This window comes from Coniophora puteana (genome assembly GCF_000271625.1).
Source record: "Coniophora puteana RWD-64-598 SS2 unplaced genomic scaffold CONPUscaffold_4, whole genome shotgun sequence".
Taxonomy (NCBI): Eukaryota; Fungi; Basidiomycota; class Agaricomycetes; order Boletales; family Coniophoraceae; genus Coniophora; species Coniophora puteana.
In genome coordinates, this window is record NW_006913056.1 from 820,377 (window position 1) to 841,395 (window position 21,019).

Consider the following 21,019-nt stretch of genomic DNA (forward strand, 5'->3'; position numbering starts at 1 on the left):
ACCGACCCTTCGTTGGGTTTGTCATGGGAGGTCATGGGACAAACCTGAAGCTGTCACACAGTTGACGCCGTAGCGAGGCGGGCAATGACTGCCGTTCCAGAAAGGAAGGTTTTGGGACATGGACGCTCATGGACGTTCAAGTGAGTTGCAGTACAGCCATGGCAATTGAGCCATGGAGCTTTGAAAATCCTGGGTATGGCGATGACAGGCCATCCAAAATTGTAGATTGAACATATATGGGCATTACAGTAGATCGTAGGTTGCGCCAGCGCCTATACTCATCACATCAACTCGTCTACTGTCATCTCGCCAACATCACTCAGCGGCGGAAGCATACCAGCGAGCTCTTCACCAACACCACGAGTCTTGCTCTTCACTAATGATGATCGACCTTGCGAATTCTGCTGAGCGCCGGCTGGCGCGGAGACGTTCAAAGTGTGGTTGCCCAGAGGCGCACGGCTAACTCTCGTCACGCCCGTTCGTGGCTTGCTACCAATAGGGACGTGTACCGACTTGTACATGTCCAGCTCATTTTGCAAATCCTCGTTCTCCGCGACCATGTTCTCGCTGTCTCGAGTAAGCAGCAAGAGTTTCTACGCGGGTTGAGTGGGTCAGAGATCAGCACAACGATGGGAGACGCTTAAGGATTACCTGCTTGGTCTCGGCAAGTTCCATGCGGATCCTGTCGACATACATGATGCGCTGAGATGGGTTATGGTGTCCCAGAATCTCGGCATTGAACTTGCTCAGCCGTTGAGCTTCTTCCTCGGCGAGGTCATTGCGAGCGACGAGCCCCTTAGCTTCCTCCACCAGGCCATAGTAAGCATCTTGGAAGCGTTCCGCCTCAGCAAGCTCTGAGGTCAACCTACAAAAAGTGGATGAGATGTCGAAGACAATATAAGTGACGGTAGCAACGTACTGGTCAATCTCAGCCGTCAAAGACTCCTCCGATGTCTTGCCCATTTGCAATGCGGCTGTGAGTCTCTGAACCTTCTCCTTCTCTTTATGTACAGTTTCTTTGCATCGCGACACCTCTTGCTGCACCTTCGCTTCCAAATTGGACATATCCTGCTCGATAGCATCCTTCTCCGCCTTCAGATTCGCTGCCAGTTGTTCGGCGGTATTGATCTTCTCCTGCATACCTGCGGCAGTTACATCAATTTCGGCCACCTTGGATGCCAACTTGTTTCGGTCTGCCTGTAGGTCTTCGAGTCTTAAGTCGGTGTCGTCTGCTAGATCACGCTCTCGAGAAAGAACGCGATCCATTATGGAATACTGCAGAAGAAGATCGGCAGAGGCAATGCGATAGAAGTCGGCAGTGGAAGCATCCTGCGTACTGCGGGTAGCAGCGAGCTCGAGCTCGGCTCGCAATATGTCTTGGCAGTGGAGGTTTGCTTGTTCATGCAGTGTTAGAGCCTCGTTATCGAATGTTTGTCGAGTTACGAATGTCGATGAGCCCTCGAAAGTCCCAGAGAGCCGGTCGGAGTCGATAGTTACATCTTGGAGTTGGCGCTTGAGTAGGGAGTTCTGCTCGTTCGTCTGACGAATTAGGAGCGCCAGCTCGACGACCTGATCCTCCGAGTTGGCGAGCTTGCGCTCGAGCCTAGCAAGACGAAGCTGAAGCATGACATTCTCATTCTTCGCTGCGACGTGCTTCGATGCGGCAACAGTGACGTTGGCAAGACGACCGTACTCGTCAGCGACGCGAGCAAGCAAGGTTCGATGATTCTCGAGCTGCAGCAGAAGATCGTCCTCGTTGCCCTCGACAGACTCCTGAAGCTGCCGAAGCTCTGATCGTGCCCGTGCAGCATCTCGCTTTGCAGAGTCGAGCTCGAGTTTGAGTAAACTTGCAGCTTCCTGCGCCTTCTTGGTCTCGTCATCGTTCCTGCCCTTGGCTTCGCTGAGACTTGTCTCCAGCATCGCCCGCTTCTTCTTCTCCGACGCCAACGCCTTCTCTAGTTCTGCCATCTTCCTATCCCTCTCCTTCAGCTCCTCTCTCTGCTTCAGGTCCATGTTCTGAAGCGCTTTCTTCGCCTCCCCCGCATCCGACTGCACGCCTGCCAGCTGAGCACGTTCGTGCTCGGATACACGCAGCTTTTGACGGAGGTCTTTGAGCTCTGCTTGGTCAGAAACGCTGGCCTTCTTCAGCTCTTGAATGCGTGCTTCGAAGGTAGCTTCTTGTTTCTTGGCTTTCTGGAGTCGATCGGCATGTTCAGTGTTGGCTTTCTGGGCTCGAGATAGCTCTGACTTCAAGCGGTCCACTTCGGTGGCATGCTACAGAAATTGTTAGAAGTAGATAAATGGTGAAAAGATGGCTACTCACAGCTTTCTTGTCGTCCGCATGCACTCTCTCCAGGTCCTCCAATCTCCGCATGAGCGCAACATAGCGCTCTTCGCTCGTTTGTCGCTTTGCGTCGCCATTGAGCTTCCCCTTGGTCGCCATGTCACCCGTATGTGCCCCAGGTCCTGTCGTATGCAAATGAGAACATGTCATACAGTAACTTTAAGAATATAGCGTACCTGGTACCTCCGAAGGTTTGTCCTTGAGGAATCGATCCGTCTTCTCGAGGAATGCGCCACGTTTATATGCATCTGGCTGAGGATCTATGCCTCAATCATGAGCCCCATCAATGTCAGGCAAACGGTTCTGTTGACGTACCTTGAACGTTGTAAGTATTCGGACCAGGAACTTCGTTCTCTATACTTCATTCAGCAGAAGGACAAGTCATATACGGGTACAAAGCATGCCTTTTTCAGTGACAAATCGTGGGCCTTTGGGAAACGACATGTAGTCACCCTTCCGTTAAAGCTATGTTTAAGAAAGTTGAAGTGTGTTATCCAGGAAACGGCTTGGACCCGAATTCCGAACCAAACCCAAAGAGGTCAAGCATGCGTCAACAACGCGCTGCTTGGACGCGTCGTGTTATCTTGATCACGTGTGTGGAGTCAGCAGCACCTTGAACATAAGAACAAGACCATAGACCCGTCTACGATTTCCCTTACCTCGTTTCAACTTGTGCCTCAGCTTACCCCAAGCCTTTGAGGTGTTCCGAAAGGCATCGCTGTACTAGAAAACGGCAGTGTCAAAACTGGGACTTAGTATTCTTGCGATAGCACCAGGCTGTTTTCTCGGATGCTGTTCATGCGTGACGTCAACAAGAACGTCAAGTCCAGTTGGAAGGTATGACTCTGCCGATCCTTGTACGTGAAATTGGCCTCCAGAATCCAGCTTAGTCCTCCCCGAATTTCAGGAGATGCTGGCATGGCCAAACTCAAGTCGCCCCAGCTCCATCACGTTGAAGATTGCGGAGCCAGTCGGAGATCTCAGGAGTTTCTTGATCTCAGTGCCACACTTTGTTCAGGTTATCCCCCAAAGACAAATGAGTTGCTTAAGTAAAACTAATCTTGTTTCATCTTTCTGCTTCAGCTTCGACCTTCTCAACTAAAGCCGGCGACAACCCCTGAGATTTTGAAAGATTGTGATCTTCGCTTTCTCAAAGTAAAAACATATCTATTGCCGGACACCATGCCCAAGCATTGAGTTCGGTCACCACTTACCGGGAAGTCTAGGCGTGTGGCGGCCATTAAGGGACATTGTCAAATCTCCTTAGACACTCTTGTCCAAGCATTTGTGTCAAAGTGTTTCGCAACGTTGAACGCATTGTCAGGTGTCGCGTTTTGCACATCATTGGCTTGCCCCCTGCTTAGACCGTCCCCGTTTGATATAAACATTGGTACGAGTCTCTTCGGACTCATCCTCAACCTCCCACTCACCTTCTCTACCCATCATGTCCGCATCCATGCCAGACAAATTCTCAGCTCATGAGTGTTCTGATGCGCGCCGCGCTGATGACTATGCACTCGTTCAGCTGCCACACCAGCCACCCTCAGTCTGGCCTATCGATACTGCATTCCCTAGAAGGAACGGTGCACCAGTGGCAGCCGCTGGCCTCCAGCCACGTAGCCAAGCACGCCACCCTCCTTTCATCCTTCACCATATTCTCGCCGCACATCCTTGGGACACCACAAAGCCGCCAGTACACTGGGACATGGGCTCGGAGCCACGCACCTTGCTTCTCAACCAGCCTGGATGGCGACATGATAGCCTCAACGCAACCGGGATGCAATCCTGCGAAATAGTTAAAAATATCATGAACGAGCGCGCCATAGCGTGTTGTGCTCTGGGCGATTGGCCCCTAGTTGGGCGATGCTTTGCGTCTTTACGGTGTTACAACCTGAGTATGGGCCGCCTCCCGTGGGAGTGGACAGTTGGCCAGGTCCTCGACGCTCTCCGCGCGTATTTTCTGCACGGCTCGACCTCGCAAGTCAAGAAGGACCGTAAGGATCGCACTTTCAGGTTCATCCCTGCTATTCCGGATTACGACAATGCAATGGATGTGATAGGCTTGGGTGGCGAGACGACAAAGCGCGTCAATCTTTTATGGAGGTGCAGCTGCTTCCATGGATTAGTGATTGAAACACAAACCGACAGGGAGTGTGATTTGAGGGTACTGGTTGGCCCTCATAGGAATGGTTCAAGAGCCGTTGCACAGTAGGGGACCGCGGGACTGATGCCAGTACTATACCTATAATACGATGTTTGCTTCTCTTTTCAGTGGCAATCATGTTAACAGGCGTTGAACTGTATACTTGGTAGACTTTTCTTGAGCAAGCAATGATCAGACGTCTTGAGTTCCGTCGAATAGAGGGTTACAAATGCACGCGCCCGGGAGAGGACGCCCGGTACCGCTAGGTGGTCGAAACTTGAGTTGTTGTCTAGTTTGAACGTTCAGCGTCACGGTGGAAGCGTTTTCGGACTTCGCCGAGAGTTTGGACGTGTTTCGATTGGCTTGCACTTGTCGACGCCGCACTCGGGCCACTTTAAGTCGAATTTATTATACATCCTGTTGTACTTTATTGTGGCTCGTTGGCGTCAATCTGTCAGGGACCCAGTGGCTGCAAAGGCCATCCTCTTTATATTCAAAGGACTATGGACACTCCTCTAGTGTCCATCTTCAAACGCATTCAGGTTGATACCACTGATGTCTACGTCCTGGCAACCCAAAGCTTCGACTTACAGATGCAGCTCGTGCGCAGCATGTCTCTCCCCCATCCAGCTACCATGTCATGTTGTCTTCTTTCTCACCGACTACGCATTTCCTGGACCGGTAGATGCGCCTTTGACGGCAAGCCTTAGCCCTCGTCAACCACCTCAACATGCGCCATTCATCCTCCATGAATTACTCACCCCTCACCCATGGGATACCATGAAGCCCCTACTAAGCTGGAACATGCACGAAGAGCCCCGCAAATGTTTGCTTCGCCAGCCTGGGGTGCGATACCACCCTCAGACGAAAAAACCGCGATTATGCGTCAACATACGGGACATCGAACACGAACTTGCGATCGTTTGCTGTGCCCGGGCAGACTGGGGCATGGTAGAACGAGCGTTCTTGTTCTTAATGCCTTACAATAGCTCTCTTGGGATATACCCATGGAAGTGGACGTTGGGGCAGATACTGGATGCTCTACGAACGCTCTATGCCCATTCCTCGGCACCACACTGAGCCACATGTCTGATGGCCATGGCAGCTTTAGATTTTTACCGGCCATACGTGATAACCGCTCTATTAGAAAGACCGTCAGTGGGAATGAGATGCAAACTCGTGCCAATTTCATACGAGAGTTCAACTTTTTCTATGGTCTAACAGTAGGGGGTCAACTTAACGGGGAGTGTAATGTGAATGTACTGGTCGGTCCGTCACCTCCCGCACACTGGACAGATACCTTTGCGCGACCCAGGAATATGTAGAATCAACAGGAGCTCGAGCATCTTTACATTAGAAAGCTTTACTTCATATTTTATGCGGGGGTCAACGCAGCTGTTTACTGGTTGTTAACGTTGCTCAAGGACGCTTCGGAATTTATAATCAGATATCTTGATTGCTTACAATGGATTAAGACAGCCCACGCGAGTGCCATTATTCAGATGCACTTCGGTCCCACACAGATTACAAGCAGATAAATATACAAAGTCTACTATTTTGTTACGAAGTCGGCCGGTAGAGGCCCCATTTTAGCAACGCATCTAGTCAAGCACAGCGTACTTCTTCAAGTGTTCTGGTATAGCCGCCTCGAGACCTTTCGACTGTAGCCACTTCTTCGAGAACAGACGGCTCTGATACCGATAGGCGCCGTCGCAGAGTACAGTTGCCACTCGTGACCCTGCAATTGTCAAGTTATTATGGAAGATTTCACAGGCGAAGAGATAAAAACGCCTACCTTTGCCAAGCTTCTGAGCCAGCTCCACAGCAGCGACAACGTTCAGTGCCGTGCTTGCACCAACATAAAGGCCCTCGGTGTCAAGTAGTTGGTATATCATCGAGATCGACTTCTCATCCGCAATATGAAGTGCACCGTCAATATCGTTGATGAAAGTCCCAAGGTTGTTCGTAATGCGACCTTGGCCAATACCTACATGGCGAAGCAAGTATCGTGAGCACACCTATTTCTTGACGTGACAAGCAAAAGCACAAACCTTCCGTTATCGAGCTCCCCGACCGCTCCGCCAGCTTCCCTCCACTCGACACATACGTGTACAGCACACTGCCCGGCGGATCCGCAAGCCACACCTGCGTCTTCCCGCCGCTCTTCTCCTTCAGATACTTGCCCACGCCCGCGAGCGTGCCGCCCGTACCCGTCGCGCAGATGAAGCCGTCGAGCTTTCCTTCGGTCTGTTCCCAGATCTCGGGGCCCGTGCTCACGTAGTGGGCCTTCGCGTTCGCGGTGTTGTCGAACTGGTCCGTCCAGATCGCGTTGTCGAGCGACTTGGCGTAGTCGCGCGCCTGGTGATTGTAGTTCGCCGGGTTCTCGTACGCGACGGCGGGTACGGGGTAAACTTCAGCACCGAGCATGCGGAGGAGGTCGATTTTTTCTTGGCTCTGTAGATTTACACATTGGCGTCAGCATTGCACGAGATATGCAATCGTGCGGATAACGCACCTGGGAATTAGGCATGAAGATCACGCATTTATAGCCCTTGTTACGGCACACATGCGCGAGGCCGATACCCGTGTTGCCCGCCGTACCTTCGACAACAGTCCCTCCGGGCTTAATCCTGCCACAACCAGTCAGCTGATTGATCAAAGTAATCGAAAGACTGGGCATAGCACTCACAACCCTCGCTCCTCCGCGTCGGTGACAACACCAACAGCGGCACGGTCCTTGATACTCCCTCCTGGGTTCTGGAACTCGGCCTTGCCGTAGATCTCCGCGCCCGTCTGCTCAGACAACGTCTTTAGGTAGATCTAAGTGCGAGAAGAACGCGTGACATTCAGCAATCCAAACCGCATGTAGCCACTGTGTACGAGGTGGCGCAACGTACGAGAGGCGTGTTGCCCACAGCACCAACGAAGCCATTGACGGAAATATGTCCAGTCGAGAATGCACGAGTTTGGCCGACGACGCTCCGGCGTAGTGCAGACAGCATCGCGTACAAGATAGTTAGAAAAGAGGTAATGTGAAGGGGGAGATCGGAATGGAGTCGCCGAATGCCAGGTCGGGATTTTGTAGTGCTCCCATCATGTGCCCGTGTATGCGGCGGCCTTGCGTCAGAGCTAGAGATATGGCGCAAGCCGGCGGTTGCTCGCTGTGGAGGACAACCGACAAGGGGAATTGCTTGGTCAGACGACGTCGAATTCCGAATTGCCAGTGCCACCGACGACTGTGATCATAGCCGCTTTGCCGACGCTCGTAAGCCACTCTGTAAGCCGACACTCAATCAACTCAAATCCCGTGCTCAGATATGCATGTTCAGCAATGAATTCTCCGTGATCGGCGGGTCTGACGAATGATATTGGAACAGTGTGCGTGCTAGTATTAACCGGACGTTGAGTAAACCGTACTCAAGATTAAACCGCTCTCATCCTCATCGCGGCCATCTCCATTTGCCAGGTCAAAAGAAAGTGATAGACAGAAGACAAAAGTGAAAATAACACAAAAAAGTATGAAAAGAAAACGACGTCAGATCCGAAAAATCAGGTGCGGGGATGAGGATTGTGTATCTCGTCGAAGTTGAGATGATCATGATACTAGTTGGGAGAGCTGGTCTACCATACGTCTCTTCTTGGCTGGAATCATGAGAAGCCGAAGGTAGTATGCATAGGGGTATTGGAAGCGAAGACAGTACGTAGTCTTATCAGGCAAGGCGATGAGGAAAGTCCGAATTGAGCCAGAAAAGCAGGGAAAACGTGAAGAGATAGTATTGACGGTGTCCCGTTGGTTCCTCATGGCTGGCGCTTGCGGACGTTCTGGGCGAGCCACTGCAAGCCCTCGAAGAGACCCTCGCCAGTGGTGGCGCAACTAAATGAAACACACGTGAGCATATATGCACCCGGTCGCGTTGCCGGCAACGCCATGGCAGCGGCTATAGAAAAGAAATAAAAACCCAATGCTCACCTCGGGTGGACGTACCACGACCGGTCGCGCATCCGGTGGAGGCCCAGCTTCTCGGTCACTTCAGCAGGCGACATGGCTGCACAAAGCATAGTGTTAAGGAATCATACATCTAAAAATAGAATGCAAAGCCAATGAAACCTACCACCAGGCAGATCCTGCTTGTTCGCGAACACAAGCAGCAAGCACTCCTTCATCTCCCTGTCGCTCAGGATGCGGTGCAGCTCCTGCTTGGCCTCGTCAACGCGCTCGCGGTCTTGACTGTCGACGACGAAGACGAGACCCTGCGTGCCGGTGTAGTAGTGCCGCCAGAGAGGCCGGATCTTGTCCTGCCCGCCGACATCCCAGACGTTGAACTTGACGTTCTTGTACGTGACCGTCTCGACGTTGAACCCGACTGTATCAGCACAACGTGGAAGTTGTCAGCGAGCCACGTTCAAGGGAGAGCATGCATGTTGAATGCAGGGAGAAGGAAGGGTAACGCACCCGTTGGAATAGTGGTAACGGACTGGTTCAGCTTCAGCTTGTAGAGGATAGCTGTACAACATCAGAGTTAGTCAGTACCAAAAGCACCTACGCCGTAGCTGCAGTCGTAACCCGCTCCGGTAGTCTGGAAAGGCACGCACTCGTCTTGCCGGCGGCGTCAAGACCGAGCATGAGCAACCGCATCTCCTTGCTCCCGAAGAGCTTGCCTGAGCCGCACACGACGACATCAAGCATGTAAAAGAGAGAATAGGCCAGATGGCGCCGAGGGGTAGTTGCAGTCCAAGAGGGGAGATTCTATTAGCCTACAGCATTTACTGCGCCCACAAGTGCAACGCAACGCACCAAGCGCTTTCGACAGATTGGCACCCATGGTTGCTAAATCAGAATGTGATGGGTGTACGTTAAAATTCGGTGTGGTGGTGTGAAGGTAAGGAACGTAGGAGCCGGTGAGGGGGCGCTCGGAAGCGACGGGTGTTGCGTTGGGAAGAGGAGGAGGAGGAGGAAGAGGAGGGACAGCCGAAGAAGAGAGAAAACAACGAATCGTGTCACCGCGACTACCGAACCGTCCGCCAAACGCTCGGACCCCGAACACACCACATCAACCTAAACCCCCATTGCTGTCAGTGCGTCATTGGTGGCCTGTCAATCTCCGAGCGCTTTCAGCGTCGACGGAGAAGTTAAGATCAGAATGAAATAAAACAGAGACATCCAGTGTTCTGCGGACCGTATTACTACATGAGCGGGTGCACGTGCGTTACATAGCAAGTTCGTTAACCGAGGGGAGATATATCCATATCAACAATGCGCTGATAAAAGTTTGCAAATATTAGAACGTGACGGGTATGTATGTGCGGTACCGGGGCGGTCAACGAAATCTAGTAAGAGACGACATAAAGAGTACGAAACGCCCAACAAGAAAAATAAAAGACATAGAGGGCAACAAAGAAGAATGAACAAGTAGAGCGTGAGGTTCCAAGAAAGGTCTTAGACTATCGCGAGGGCGAGCCAACCCTCGAGGCTCCCGGGCTGCTTTGGCTAAACACCTTCAGCCAACCGTCGCCCATGTCCGACCGCAGAGCCTCAATCCGCTTGCGGTACAGTTCTGCATCGCGTTGTGCCTCTGGCGGGAGCTCATTTGAGCCTTCGCCCGACGGCTCGAGGATCGACGCGATGGAGACCTCGCGCGTGTGCGAGCCACCGTTGCGTGCTATGGCTGGCGGCGAGAAGCGGGCTCCGTTGGTTTGGGCGCGGGTACCGGGAACCGCAGTGCGGTCGCTCATTAACGGTGGTCTTGAGGTGGAAGAGAAGTCGATAGACTCTGGTGACGTGCCGTTGAGATCAACGATGCGCTTCGTCTTGCGTTTACGCGGCTTTGGAACCGGGGTCGCAGCCGCCGATTTGGTCCTGCTAGAGACAGCAGCTGCCTCGGGAGAAGATAAAGAGGTAGAAGGGACAATATTTGGAGACGGTTGTTTCGGAGGAGATGACGACTTCGCTCCCCTCGCGCCTACCGCGATGGTAGGCGGCGAGGGAGCAGACACGGGCGCTCGCAGTGGCGCCATCCTCTCTACGGGTGCGACAATCCCCCTCCGTTCATAAAAGCTGGGTGGCAAACCATCCAACAAGATCTCCTTTCCTTCCTTCGCGAAATAGTTGAAGCATGTTGTCCGGTAGTCGTCTTCGATCTCTGTGAGCGGGTTGCCCTCGATCCATACATCTGTAATATGCGGAAGCGTCGCGAGCCGCCCTACCTCGGCGCTCTCGTCGACATTGTTTGCCCTGAGGTTGATACGCTCAAGACCCATGAGCCGCTCGAGCCCACATAGTGACTCCAGCCGGTTCGACGAGAGGTTAAGGTAGAGTATTTGCCCGAGATTAGCGTATATCCCAAGTACAGACTCGATCATGTTGTCTTCAAGATTGAGCCAAACGAGATTGTGAAGTGCTCCCAGGCCATCGGGAACATTGACAAAGAGGTTGGAGGAGAGGTCAAGGTGCGTGAGGGAAGTAAGGTAAGACAGGGTATCGGTGGAAAGGGACGTGAGAGAGTTGTCGTGCAAAGATAAATGTCGCAATGCAGACCACTTGTAGCTGGGGAGGGAAGGACAGGGGGAGGGAAGGTCGAAAGACGTGCTTTCGGCTGTTGGCGTCTCTTCCGAATCTTCTGGTACAGTGTCTGGCAACTTGGTACTATGAAACGACGGTTGCCTCCTCGGACCTCGATTCAGATCATCAATGTGCATACTCCTTTCCCGCCTTGCCTGGTCCTCGATGACCGGATTGATGAAGATCTCTGAGATGTCCCCGATTCCGCTCCTCACGACCTTCAGACTCTTCAGCCCATCCGAGAGTTTGTCCCATCCAAGCAAGCACTTGGGATCAATGTCGGAAACTTCGAGCGTCTGGACATTCTTGAACGCGTCCAAAGGGAGCGCGTTCTCGTTCGGCGGCTCGCCCTCCAACTCAGCCAAAGTCTTGGGCCCTGGTGGCTTGATCGAGAGGGCAGGAAGCTTCGTGAAGCTGCTATACAGGTACTTGAGCTCATTCTCAATACTCTGTTCCTCCTGCTTGCCCCACCAACCTCCGCCGAGTGAAAGGCCGGAGACGACAGAGAGTGAAGAGCGGAAGGACGCGAGGGAGAGTGTTTCGGACTTGTCCTTGTTGCCGAAAACGTCGACATACATCATCGGCTTCGCAGAGTTGTCGACATGCACGTCAAGAGAGCCCACGTTGATCCCGATGTCCTCAATACGCATGAGGACGTAGAAGAGACGCTGGGTGTCAATCGTGAATATGACCGGCTTCGCCGCTGGTGCCGTGTTGCCTTGGGCTGCCGAGGACGAGAAGGCGAACCAGGACATGGGGTTGAGCAGAGAGCCTGAGGACGAGGGAGCATTGGTGGTGCTGAGCGAGTGCCGCTTCTCTGCGCGCCGCCGGACGAAGCCCGCCTCTGCGAGGCCGCGCTCGTTTGTGCGAATGAAGGAAGTGAGGCGGCGAACATAGTTGTCGCCGGTCTCTGGTGGGTTGGACATTGCGACGGGTTGTGTGCTATCCTGTGAAGAGGAAGTAGGAGGAGTTAGCTTGAAACTGGGTGAAGGGTGGAGGAGGAGTAGGGAGATGCATCGGACGGGATGGCATGGGCTTGACTGACCTGACCGATAGAGCACGCACCAACGCCAGGAGGTGTAGGCAGTCCAGGACCCCGGATCGCCCCATTTCATTCCTCGTGGCGGTGCCCCTCACTCTCTGGGGTGTGTCACGTTACTAACCTATCACACTGTCACGCTCACGTCACCCCTGCGCAGGACGCGTCACTTCAGATTCAGCCTCGGTTCTGTATAGGCCACACCTACCATCGGTCAGTCAGCAGCCCGAGCACACGCGGACATACCACTCAAAATTTTCATTTGGCAGCATTAGAATCATGAAAATTACAGTAAAGACTCTCCAGCAGAAGGTCTTCACGGTGCGTCACAGCTAGTCAGGAACCGCTCAAAGTCTCCTGTCTCTCAACGCCGTGTCTAGATCGACGCCGAGCCCTCAAACTCGGTGCAGGAATTGAAGGAGAAGATATCGAAGGAGCAAGGTCATGATGTCTCGAGTCAGAAGCTTATCTACTCTGGTAGCTTTCTCCCGATCTTCATTGGTGCACCTCAGATCTGATATGCAAACCGCGCACAGGCAAGGTGCTCGCAGATACCAAGTCCGTGGCCGAGTGCGAGATCAAAGAGAAGGACTTCCTCGTTCTGATGGTTGCAAAGGTATGTCGCATATCGGCTTGAACATCGGATGATGCTGAACGGTTTCAGCCCAAACCATCGTTTGCTCCTCCCCCAGCGCCAGTGGCTGCCCCTGCTCCCGCAGCCCAGCCCGAAGCACCCTCTGCCCCATCCCCTGCTCCCGCACCCTCCGCTCCCGCTCCCGCCGATGCACCTGCTGTACCATCAGCACCTTCACCCGCACCGGCTGCTGCGCCTACCGGAGGAGATGCGCCCACACAACCGAGCAATAATGACGGTTTCCTCACGGGTGCTGCCTTAAACGCCACCGTCCAAAATATCATGGAGATGGGCTTCGAGCGCGAGCAAGTTCAGCGCGCGCTTCGTGCAAGTTATAACAACCCTGAGCGCGCTGTCGAGTACTTGTTCAACGTGAGCATCGTAGTCTGTTAGCATCTCGAGTGAACATGCTGACGTCACGATGGCAGGGTATTCCTGCAAACATCGAAGCCGAGCAAGCCCAGGCCGCTGCTGCTCGCTCATCACCACCCGCGGCTCAGGGTGGCCAAGCTGCTGCTCCTGCTGCGCAGCCAGCAGCTCAGCAGCCCGCGGCCCCAGCCCCACAATCTAGCGCTCCCCAGAATCTCTTTCAGGTGTGTCTAATTTATCTTATCAATTGATAACGAAAAGCCTCCTAATCGCCGACTCTTTATCATGCACAGCTCGCCCAACAACAGCAACAAGGCGGAGGCGGCGGCGGTGGATTGCGCGGTGGCCCTGGCGCTGGTGGCCTCAGCGGTCTCGGAGGTGCGGCTGGATTGGGAGGCTTGGGAGGCTTGGGAGGCGCCGCGGGTGGTGAGGAGGGCGCCGCGGTCGATATCGAGGCTCTGCGGAACCACCCGCAGATCCAACAGTTGCGCGAACTCGTGCAGTCGAATCCGGGCCTGATCCAGCCGCTGGTACAGCAGCTCGCAGCGCAGAACCCGGAGCTCGCACAGGCGTTCATGCAAAACCCGTTCGCTCTTGCGAATATTCTCGGGGTTGACGACGAGGAGGGTCTCGCCGGTATGGAGGGTGGCGGGGATCTCCCGCCCGGTGCACATGTTGTGCAAGTTACGCCGGAGGAGAGGGCCGCCATTGAGCGGGTGAGTTCATAGTTTCGTTTTGTTTGATCGATGGGGAGCTAACGTGGTGCAACAATGATAGCTGGAAGGCCTCGGTTTCCCAAGGCAGGCCGCCATCGAGGCCTACTTCGCCTGCGACAAGAATGAGGAGCTTGCCGCCAACTACCTCTTCGAGGGCGGCTTTGACGATGACCAGGGGCACGAGTAGAGCCTACGTGCCCTACAGACGGTTGCCCTTCATATGCGCATATATGCTTACTGTGTATATGCGAGCCATAGTCCGGAAAATGCAGTGTGTTAACGAAGTCATTTCACCCCAATCTGTTCTTGTATTCGTAGCGAACTAATGCGACTCCATTCGTTATGATCTTTGAGCGAGCCAATGGTGCTGTTGCTGGAGCGTTGATGTTCAGGCCTTCAGGCCTTCGGGCCTCAGGGTTGCTTGTTTGATTCCGAGTGTCTGATATCATTGGTGTCATAAGTGGGCCGCAATCGCCGGCGGTCCGGAAGTCACAATTAGCTCCACCCAAATGTTGTTGGTGATGATTCTGTCAAATGGCTGAAAGCTTTCTTCCTCCTTCCTTTTCTCTGCCTCGTGTCCACCCCAGTCTCGCGACCCCTTCATTTCGCCCTCGGATGCCTCTGCTCACCGACCTCCTCGGGTCTTGCTAATCTATGGGCCGGGCACGCGACTCTGGCCCGGCATATCTAATCTCGTGCTTATCTACAGCCTCTTCACATCAATTGGACTCGAAGAGAACGCGCGTTTGTTATGGTTCATCGTATCGCCTCTGTGTGAGGGCGGTCACGGCGTAAATCGAGCCACAGTACCAGTTTGTTCGTGATTGCCATTGTGTGTAGTATCGGTGCTACTCGATCTGGACTGCAGCTGGACCACTCGCAAACGCAAGCCTCTCCTATTCAAGGCAGTACAAGCAAAACGGAAACTTGTCTACCTAAATGCACGCTCTTAGATCTGATTCTCAGTCTGTGCCTGGAGCTATCTCCCAGCGCATGTGCGCGCCCTTTCTCATATCTCCTTTACCCGTGGTGCGGGGCTGCTGCTCGTGCCGTGCTGTTTCTTTGTACCAGGCGGTAGCGCCGTTCACAAACTTCACATCATCAACCATAAGCAGTACGTGCAAGGCTGCTTGATCCAGCAACTCGAGGCTTCTTGCAAGTAGCACCAGTGGGCTTCTTCTTGGGCACGAGGCGCGCCGCCACATCGCGCCGGCGGATATTAGCTTGGTGCATGCAATCGGCCGAACGAAAGGCTGGTAGCGTGCTTGCGGGGCATGGGGATGGGCTTCGGTCTCAAGGCTTTGAGTTGATCAGCTCTGCGTTCTATTACCCTTTGAACAAGATGGATCTGTGATGACTGTATGCCAACCGCCTGATCCCTAGGACATACCGGTGGTGTAAGGCTGAATATTTATCGCTCTCAAATGCCTGATCCGTAGTCCAAATGGTATGCTGTCCTTTTTTCCTGTCTTGTTCGCGTCGTTGATGATTGTTACCCCGCCTGCAAGTTGTAGCCTTCAATGTTTTACGGCATCGTTCAGGCCCGATCAGAGCCTTTCACATCGTTAACTCGCTTCTGTGAATTCAAGTATCGTTCGATAATGGGTTGATGAAGAACTTGTTCAGGAAACGGTCTTCTGTGCTCGATGCTCAGCGCGTCGAAGGTTGTCATGGTGTCCTCCTGATCATCTGCATGACCAACGTCCGAGACCCACGCATGCTGGCATCGGCGCGCCGCCACGGCCACTCAGGGGGTATCGTCGAGAACATCTCGGTCTCTTTGAAGACAATTATACTGAGGAAGTGAGATGAAGTATATGTTCGGGGAGATTAGCACAAGCCAATGGGCTGGGTGCCGCTTTGATGCTCGGGTACGACGAAGACCGACCCCGTCACCCCGACGTTCTCGAACACTTCGACAGAAAAATGATGTCCGTGATATGTGATCACATTGTCCTTCGAATCGCCGCCTCCCTGCACATTGCAGGACGCACGACGTCGTCCCCCGCATCCAACGCCGTGCGAGTGCGCCAGCCACGGACGAAACCAGTGAGCTAGCTAGATGTGCATACAGCGATGATGGCCGGTCAACAGAGAATAGGATATGCTAATGTATTATTGAGTGTGGAATGAGCGTGTGAAGCGAGATCACGTACTCGTATGGTCTTGCTAAAGCCGCGTGTTGTTGTGTTGTGTGTGTCACTGGCGCCAGTGTAGCCATCTCCCTTCTTCTCCTCCTCCTTCCCTTCCGCGCGTCCACCGCCCCATACCCCCGCGCTTTCCTCTTCTTAAGCTTTCCTGCCTTTCTTCCCCTTCTCCGTCCTTTCGTTGCCCTTCCTTACATTCTCTCACAGCCCTCCAAGCAATCGTCTTCCGCCTCCCACCTCCCCTTTGTCCCTCCTTCCCACCTGAACATGGCTCCCTCGTCACCCCCAAACAACCCCTCTCTTCCTGCTGAAAAGGGAAAAGAGACGTCTGTCAGCCAGCCTGCAAACGGTCCCGCAATTGCAACCGGTATCATTGACAGTGCGCAGGCGCACGAGCAGAGCCCCACCTCGTCAACCGAAGCTGACAAGGATGGTCGCACCACCCTGAGCAACTCAACTTTCGTTAACCCAGATGACAAGGACAAGTCCGTTGACAAGCACTCGGAATCTCAACCCTCAGCAACGAAGGCCGATGACAAAGCCAACGCCGACGCGTCTCGCTCCAAGTCAACCAAAAAGCAGAAACTCGCGAAAGCGACCGCCGCCGCCGATGGCGCCACTTCCGCCTCGAGCAATGGTGCCGGCGCGGGCAAGGCGCAGACTGCGCAGCCCTCGTCAGCTGGGGCGGCCAAGGGCAAGCAGGTCAACGGGCAGCGGGCCGGCGGCAAGAAGTCTGGCTTTATGTCCAAGCTCATGAGCAAGCTCATCCCGTGTGCCGGACCGAATAAGGCGCACTCCATCGATCTCGCCGAGACGCCGGAGAAGCCTGCCGCCCTGTCCAAGGAACCGGTGGCTACCAAGACGACAGCACCAGCCTCGCCACCTCGCGCTCCCGCCGAGAACGAGAAGCAGGTCCCTTCTGCCGCTGGTCCCGTCGCTGCTGCTAGTGCAGCAGCAGCAGCAGGCGCAGGCGCAGGTGGCGTCGCTACTGGGGCAAACGAGGAATCTAAGGAAGTGACTGAGAAGGAGAGGGAGAAGCCGACCATCCCCCCGTTGGAGACGACGCGCACCTCCGACTCCCAGGAGAGCAAGAGGGACTCGCAGCTTCTCATCCCGCCCACGCCGACGAAGTCGCTTTTGCCTGTAGCGGAGACGGGAGGGGCGACAAGCGGCGCCGTCCAGCCGCCAGGCTCAACCGGAACGGATATCTTTTCTTCCACTGCTCAGACGGGCCCGTCTACGCCAGGGGATGCGTCGGCGACGGAGTCGGAGGCGAGTATTACGGATGATGAAGGGCATGATGAGCAGGAAGGCACCGATGGAGAGCATTTCGAGGAGGATGACGAGGATACGCTGATTATGAACGGGGGAGCTGGTATACCAATTGGACCTGTGAGTTGCAGCGTTGCGTGATTTGTGTCGCTGAAATCCCTGACATGTTTGCTTTCAGGATGGTGTACCCCGTCCATTACTTCCTCCCATCGCACCACAGCATGCGGGGCGCAAATGTTTGGTGCTTGACTTGGACGAAACTCTTGTGCATAGTAGTTTCAAGGTTGGCGCTGCCCACAAACAGTATCACTAATTCGAGTCTAACTCTCATGCGCTTTCTTTAGTCGCTTCAAAACGCTGATTACGTGGTGCCTGTTGAGATCGAGTATCACTGGCATAACGTTTACGTTATCAAGCGTCCGGGAGTTGATAACTTCTTGAAGAAAATGGGTGAAATCTACGAAGTCGTCGTATTCACTGCCAGTCTGAGCAAGGTTTGTATAGTCTTATCCACCCCTCTGGTGCATTAGTCTTACTTATTTTCCACAGTATGCAGACCCAGTTTTGGACAAGCTCGACATCCATCATGTTGTAACCCACCGGTTATTCAGAGAGAGCTGCTACAACCATAAGGGTAACTACGTTAAGGTGAACACTGATCATTTTTCGTTATTATCGTTCGTATACTGACGCATTTACTCTCCTTCAGGACCTATCGCAACTTGGGCGGCCGATAGCGGACACTATCATCCTGGATAATTCACCCGCTTCATACATCTTCCACCCCAACAACGCCGTGCCCGTGTCGTCATGGTTCAACGACCCACATGACACAGAGCTTACGGACCTTTGTCCTTTCCTCGCCGACCTTGGCGAGGTACCGGACGTGCGGGGCGTCCTCGACGGCGGGCTCTAAGCATAAGCAGCAGACCCGGCGGTACTACCCATTGGCCTGACTTTTAATTTTATGCCGCCGTCGTCAACCATCAATCATGGACGGAAGAAGTTGTAGGATATGAAAACGCGGGCTTCCAGGACGGACGAGGGAGCGTGATGGACGACGTCCTCCGCCCTCGTACGCGTGTGCATACTAGTCTTACGTGCCGATGAATACCAGCGGTTTTTTATGATCTCCCGCACTGCTCTGCCCTGCCGGCCTTTGCTCCCACCCCACCTTCCTCCTACCGTACTTGCCGCCGTTAATGTGCCTGCCTGCCTCTTCTTTGCCTTATCCCGTCCATACATTCCGCGTTTCCCTACCTTGTCTGGCGTGGCCTGCCCTGTCAAGACAAACGCCACGTCTTCGTTGGGTCTCAGCTCAGCTCCGTTTCCCGCTTGTCGCCATTTTCAAATCACATCAATTTCGCTCTCGGTTTTCTCTCTATCCGCATCTTGTCGCATATCTTTGCAAAATACCCCGTCGTGGAGTGGAGTTGTCTGGCTGACTGTGGGCCAACTTGGGCTGCAGGACCTTTTTTGGGTTTCAGTTGCGTGCAGCGGAGGCAAAGCGCTTTCGGGGGCCCAACATACACGAGTGGCCGTTCGTCCGCGCGATGTCTCCTGCGTTGCATATTATTCGTGGCGACATGATTTTTTGTCGCCCATGTAGTGAGTGATCTCTTGTGATTGAAAGTGCAGCCAGAGGAGCTGACGCATAATGTTCTTTTGATGTTTTCATCAACAGGATAATCGTCGATAGTCTTCGCACTTTATTTGCTCATAGACCTTTACTCCTCTTTGTGGACTCGGACTTTGCATCGCGTCTCGTCTCACATTTACAAGCCTCCTGCAACTTCCAATCCCATCCTCCATCTCCCATTTGCCATCCCCAGACGCCACATAACCAATTCACTCATCCTCCTATCCCGTTATCACAATCGCCATCTCTTCCAGCAACTCACCTCACCGTATTTCTCTTTTTTCCTTCTCATCTCCTCTCTCAAGTCGCATTCTCCACCCAGCTTGACGCTAGTATACCTTGTACATGCATCAGTCCGACCCCAGTTCACTCGTTAAACCTTTCATTTATTGGTTATCAAATTATTGAATCTCTTTTCTCCTCTTCGTCTTCTCTTGTCCTTACTTGTTCGTCTCTTCTCGTTTGATATTTTTTCTGGCCGAGTGGTAAAACCTCTCCCTCGCTGACGCTAGTAATCGGAGGTAGGAGCATACTCTTTCGGGGGCGTGCCGGGCACTGCTTTTACAACAAGCAAAGGCAAAAGGGGGCACGAACGACGCATGTGTGCAGGTAGCTAGTGGGTGAGGGAGCGGGCTGCTTGCCAGTACTTTGTGCATGACTCTTCACGACGCTCATGAATCTTGCAAATATATCATCCTTTTCCCTATACGTTATCTGCTGTGCGATGACGCGTCCTTCAAGAGACGAAGCGGCGAACATTTGGTGATGACGGTATAGTGAAATCTGGCTGATCACCGCCCAGGTTCAATGTTAAGTTTCATGATGAGAAAAATGCAAGCGCCGCTTATGATTACACAGTCCATGTACAAGATTATGACTTCATCTCGTCATCTTCCTTCTTCGCAAGGCCCTCAGCCTGCAAAAGAGCATCGATCTCGCCAGGCTTGTAGATCTTGGCCTTGGGTGCTTTGGCCTCCTCATCGTAGGTCAATACGGCAAATTCAACTGTAAAGAGTCCAAGAGGTTAGTGGGGTTATGCGAGATATATCTAGGGCAATGATGTCAAACATACGTTTTTCGCTACCCAGCGTGGTGCTGTCCATTGTCTTGCTCATGATCCGAAGCACGAGGCCAATAGCATCCTTGACGAGGATATCATCTTTGTACTCCTGCTTCAAGAGGCTCTGGGCGGTGCCGTTGTTGGCGCCTATGCAAGTCGCTTTCCAGCCCGAGTAGTTTCCTGATGGATCGGAGTGATACAGCTGGAATTTGTAATGAGGGTCATAGCCAGCGTAAAGCAGCGAGACACCGAATGGCCGAAGGCCTGTGTTAACACAGTCCTGATCAATGCCGTAAAATGGGTGGCAATTTTGAGACTACGTTCGCACCTCCATATTGCGTGTACCCCTGCTTCAGATCGCATAGTCTTTGAGCAAGAAGTTCGACAGGGATATCATCATTGTACATCAGCAGGTGCCGCTGGGCTGTCGTCCGAGCATAGTTGACGAGCGAGTTGGCGTCTGATGTTATACCAGCCACACCACCGATGACGTTTCTGCGATGATCAAGGGATTAAGATCAGAGAGAAATAGGTGATTAGCCAAGCAAGGTGCAAAGCACGAAGGGTAACGCACGAGTTCAGCAAGAACATCTTCTCGCCACTACCACCGTACCCGCCATCCTTAGCTCCCGAGAGATCGAGGAGCTTCCCGGTGACCCTCTTCTCAGCTGCCAGGACGACGCCGTCCTTGGCAAGAACGCCGAGCACCGTACCGGCGTGCGAGATTGCTTCCATGGCATATTCGACTGGAAGGATGCAAGTTTAGGTTCGGCTCAGGGAGTTATGAGTATATCTTACTCTGGTATAGACGCCCTGAGATTCTTCGAATAAGCTACATGATAAATGCCACTGCGGACGTTGGGACTTACCCTCAGGGGAGAATATGGTGGTTCGACCTTCAAGTTACGTTTAGCATGCATAGTGCGTTTGAACATGGGACGTACTATCATATCTTCTAGCCTAATCGGATATTAGCTTTAGCCACCTAGCAAATGTTCTGCATTGGACATACCATGGCGGAAAGTGTAAAGGTGGTAGAGGGACAGGATCACAAGGGATATGTAACTGACGCGTCGATCAGGCGTACGCGTCCATGG

At 53.3% G+C, this 21,019-nt stretch overlaps 8 protein-coding genes across 8 annotated transcripts; 3 read left to right on the forward strand and 5 right to left on the reverse strand.

Moving 5' to 3' along the window:
- Positions 1 to 188: 188 nt before the first annotated feature.
- On the reverse strand, positions 189 to 2,793 carry CONPUDRAFT_163890 (uncharacterized protein). Its single transcript, XM_007768593.1, has 7 exons — positions 2,749 to 2,793; positions 2,660 to 2,698; positions 2,521 to 2,604; positions 2,324 to 2,466; positions 920 to 2,274; positions 652 to 865; positions 189 to 593 (listed from the first exon to the last, which is right to left on the reverse strand). The coding sequence occupies exons 1-7, from the start codon at positions 2,786 to 2,788 to the stop codon at positions 282 to 284; spliced, it is 2,187 nt and encodes a 728-aa protein (XP_007766783.1). The 5' UTR covers positions 2,789 to 2,793; the 3' UTR covers positions 189 to 281.
- A 995-nt stretch (positions 2,794 to 3,788) lies between these two features.
- On the forward strand, positions 3,789 to 4,556 carry CONPUDRAFT_71518 (uncharacterized protein; the record flags this gene model as incomplete). The annotated part of the gene is made up of 1 exon (XM_007768245.1): positions 3,789 to 4,556. The coding sequence occupies one exon, from the start codon at positions 3,789 to 3,791 to the stop codon at positions 4,554 to 4,556; it is 768 nt and encodes a 255-aa protein (XP_007766435.1).
- A 1,415-nt stretch (positions 4,557 to 5,971) lies between these two features.
- On the reverse strand, positions 5,972 to 7,514 carry CONPUDRAFT_101184 (pyridoxal phosphate-dependent enzyme beta subunit). Its single transcript, XM_007768594.1, has 6 exons — positions 7,385 to 7,514; positions 7,177 to 7,307; positions 7,003 to 7,117; positions 6,539 to 6,941; positions 6,283 to 6,474; positions 5,972 to 6,225 (listed from the first exon to the last, which is right to left on the reverse strand). The coding sequence occupies exons 1-6, from the start codon at positions 7,487 to 7,489 to the stop codon at positions 6,089 to 6,091; spliced, it is 1,083 nt and encodes a 360-aa protein (XP_007766784.1). The 5' UTR covers positions 7,490 to 7,514; the 3' UTR covers positions 5,972 to 6,088.
- A 315-nt stretch (positions 7,515 to 7,829) lies between these two features.
- CONPUDRAFT_101189 (ARF SAR) lies at positions 7,830 to 9,448 on the reverse strand. Its single transcript, XM_007768595.1, has 6 exons — positions 9,283 to 9,448; positions 9,081 to 9,146; positions 8,941 to 8,991; positions 8,600 to 8,851; positions 8,458 to 8,533; positions 7,830 to 8,361 (listed from the first exon to the last, which is right to left on the reverse strand). Exons 1-6 carry the CDS (start codon positions 9,308 to 9,310, stop codon positions 8,286 to 8,288), a joined length of 549 nt encoding a protein of 182 aa, XP_007766785.1. The 5' UTR covers positions 9,311 to 9,448; the 3' UTR covers positions 7,830 to 8,285.
- A 129-nt stretch (positions 9,449 to 9,577) lies between these two features.
- CONPUDRAFT_136061 (uncharacterized protein) lies at positions 9,578 to 12,105 on the reverse strand. The gene is made up of 2 exons (XM_007768596.1): positions 12,092 to 12,105; positions 9,578 to 11,993 (listed from the first exon to the last, which is right to left on the reverse strand). Exon 2 carries the CDS (start codon positions 11,970 to 11,972, stop codon positions 9,930 to 9,932), a length of 2,043 nt encoding a protein of 680 aa, XP_007766786.1. The 5' UTR covers positions 11,973 to 11,993; positions 12,092 to 12,105; the 3' UTR covers positions 9,578 to 9,929.
- Positions 12,106 to 12,269: 164 nt separating this feature from the next.
- CONPUDRAFT_163894 (UV excision repair protein Rad23) lies at positions 12,270 to 14,163 on the forward strand. Its single transcript, XM_007768597.1, has 8 exons — positions 12,270 to 12,298; positions 12,355 to 12,406; positions 12,466 to 12,562; positions 12,622 to 12,701; positions 12,750 to 13,091; positions 13,148 to 13,312; positions 13,382 to 13,804; positions 13,866 to 14,163. Exons 2-8 carry the CDS (start codon positions 12,365 to 12,367, stop codon positions 13,989 to 13,991), a joined length of 1,275 nt encoding a protein of 424 aa, XP_007766787.1. The 5' UTR covers positions 12,270 to 12,298; positions 12,355 to 12,364; the 3' UTR covers positions 13,992 to 14,163.
- Positions 14,164 to 17,413: 3,250 nt separating this feature from the next.
- CONPUDRAFT_52084 (NLI interacting factor) lies at positions 17,414 to 18,139 on the forward strand (the record flags this gene model as incomplete). The annotated part of the gene is made up of 4 exons (XM_007768131.1): positions 17,414 to 17,506; positions 17,568 to 17,717; positions 17,773 to 17,871; positions 17,933 to 18,139. Coding segments are annotated over 4 exons (549 nt in total), but the record flags the coding sequence as incomplete, so codon positions are not given.
- Positions 18,140 to 19,540: 1,401 nt separating this feature from the next.
- Positions 19,541 to 20,967, reverse strand: CONPUDRAFT_120998 (N-terminal nucleophile aminohydrolase). Its single transcript, XM_007768598.1, has 8 exons — positions 20,935 to 20,967; positions 20,867 to 20,882; positions 20,792 to 20,818; positions 20,721 to 20,735; positions 20,497 to 20,668; positions 20,251 to 20,417; positions 19,935 to 20,186; positions 19,541 to 19,867 (listed from the first exon to the last, which is right to left on the reverse strand). Exons 1-8 carry the CDS (start codon positions 20,935 to 20,937, stop codon positions 19,734 to 19,736), a joined length of 786 nt encoding a protein of 261 aa, XP_007766788.1. The 5' UTR covers positions 20,938 to 20,967; the 3' UTR covers positions 19,541 to 19,733.
- Positions 20,968 to 21,019: the final 52 nt, after the last annotated feature.

Coding starts and splice junctions, on each gene's coding strand:
- CONPUDRAFT_163890 (XM_007768593.1), bottom strand. CDS start 2,788: ATGTCGTTTCCCAAAGGCCCACGATTTGTCACTGAAAAAG. Junction 2,605..2,659: donor GAATACTTACAACGTTCAAG/GTACGTCAACAG, acceptor ATTGAGGCATAG/ATCCTCAGCCAGATGCATAT. Junction 594..651: donor AACTTGCCGAGACCAAGCAG/GTAATCCTTAAG, acceptor CAACCCGCGTAG/AAACTCTTGCTGCTTACTCG.
- CONPUDRAFT_101184 (XM_007768594.1), bottom strand. CDS start 7,489: ATGCTGTCTGCACTACGCCGGAGCGTCGTCGGCCAAACTCGTGCATTC. Junction 7,118..7,176: donor GACGCGGAGGAGCGAGGGTT/GTGAGTGCTATG, acceptor TGGTTGTGGCAG/GATTAAGCCCGGAGGGACTG. Junction 6,942..7,002: donor TCTTCATGCCTAATTCCCAG/GTGCGTTATCCG, acceptor GTAAATCTACAG/AGCCAAGAAAAAATCGACCT.
- CONPUDRAFT_101189 (XM_007768595.1), bottom strand. CDS start 9,310: ATGGGTGCCAATCTGTCGAAAGCGCTTG. Junction 9,147..9,282: donor CAATCTGTCGAAAGCGCTTG/GTGCGTTGCGTT, acceptor TGTGCGGCTCAG/GCAAGCTCTTCGGGAGCAAG. Junction 8,852..8,940: donor CGTTACCACTATTCCAACGG/GTGCGTTACCCT, acceptor GTGCTGATACAG/TCGGGTTCAACGTCGAGACG.
- CONPUDRAFT_136061 (XM_007768596.1), bottom strand. CDS start 11,972: ATGTCCAACCCACCAGAGACCGGCGACAACTATGTTCGCCGCCTCACT.
- CONPUDRAFT_163894 (XM_007768597.1), top strand. CDS start 12,365: ATGAAAATTACAGTAAAGACTCTCCAGCAGAAGGTCTTCACG. Junction 12,702..12,749: donor TCGTTCTGATGGTTGCAAAG/GTATGTCGCATA, acceptor GAACGGTTTCAG/CCCAAACCATCGTTTGCTCC. Junction 13,805..13,865: donor AGAGGGCCGCCATTGAGCGG/GTGAGTTCATAG, acceptor CAACAATGATAG/CTGGAAGGCCTCGGTTTCCC.
- CONPUDRAFT_120998 (XM_007768598.1), bottom strand. Junction 20,187..20,250: donor GGGGTACACGCAATATGGAG/GTGCGAACGTAG, acceptor GTGTTAACACAG/GCCTTCGGCCATTCGGTGTC. Junction 19,868..19,934: donor CACGCTGGGTAGCGAAAAAC/GTATGTTTGACA, acceptor GACTCTTTACAG/TTGAATTTGCCGTATTGACC.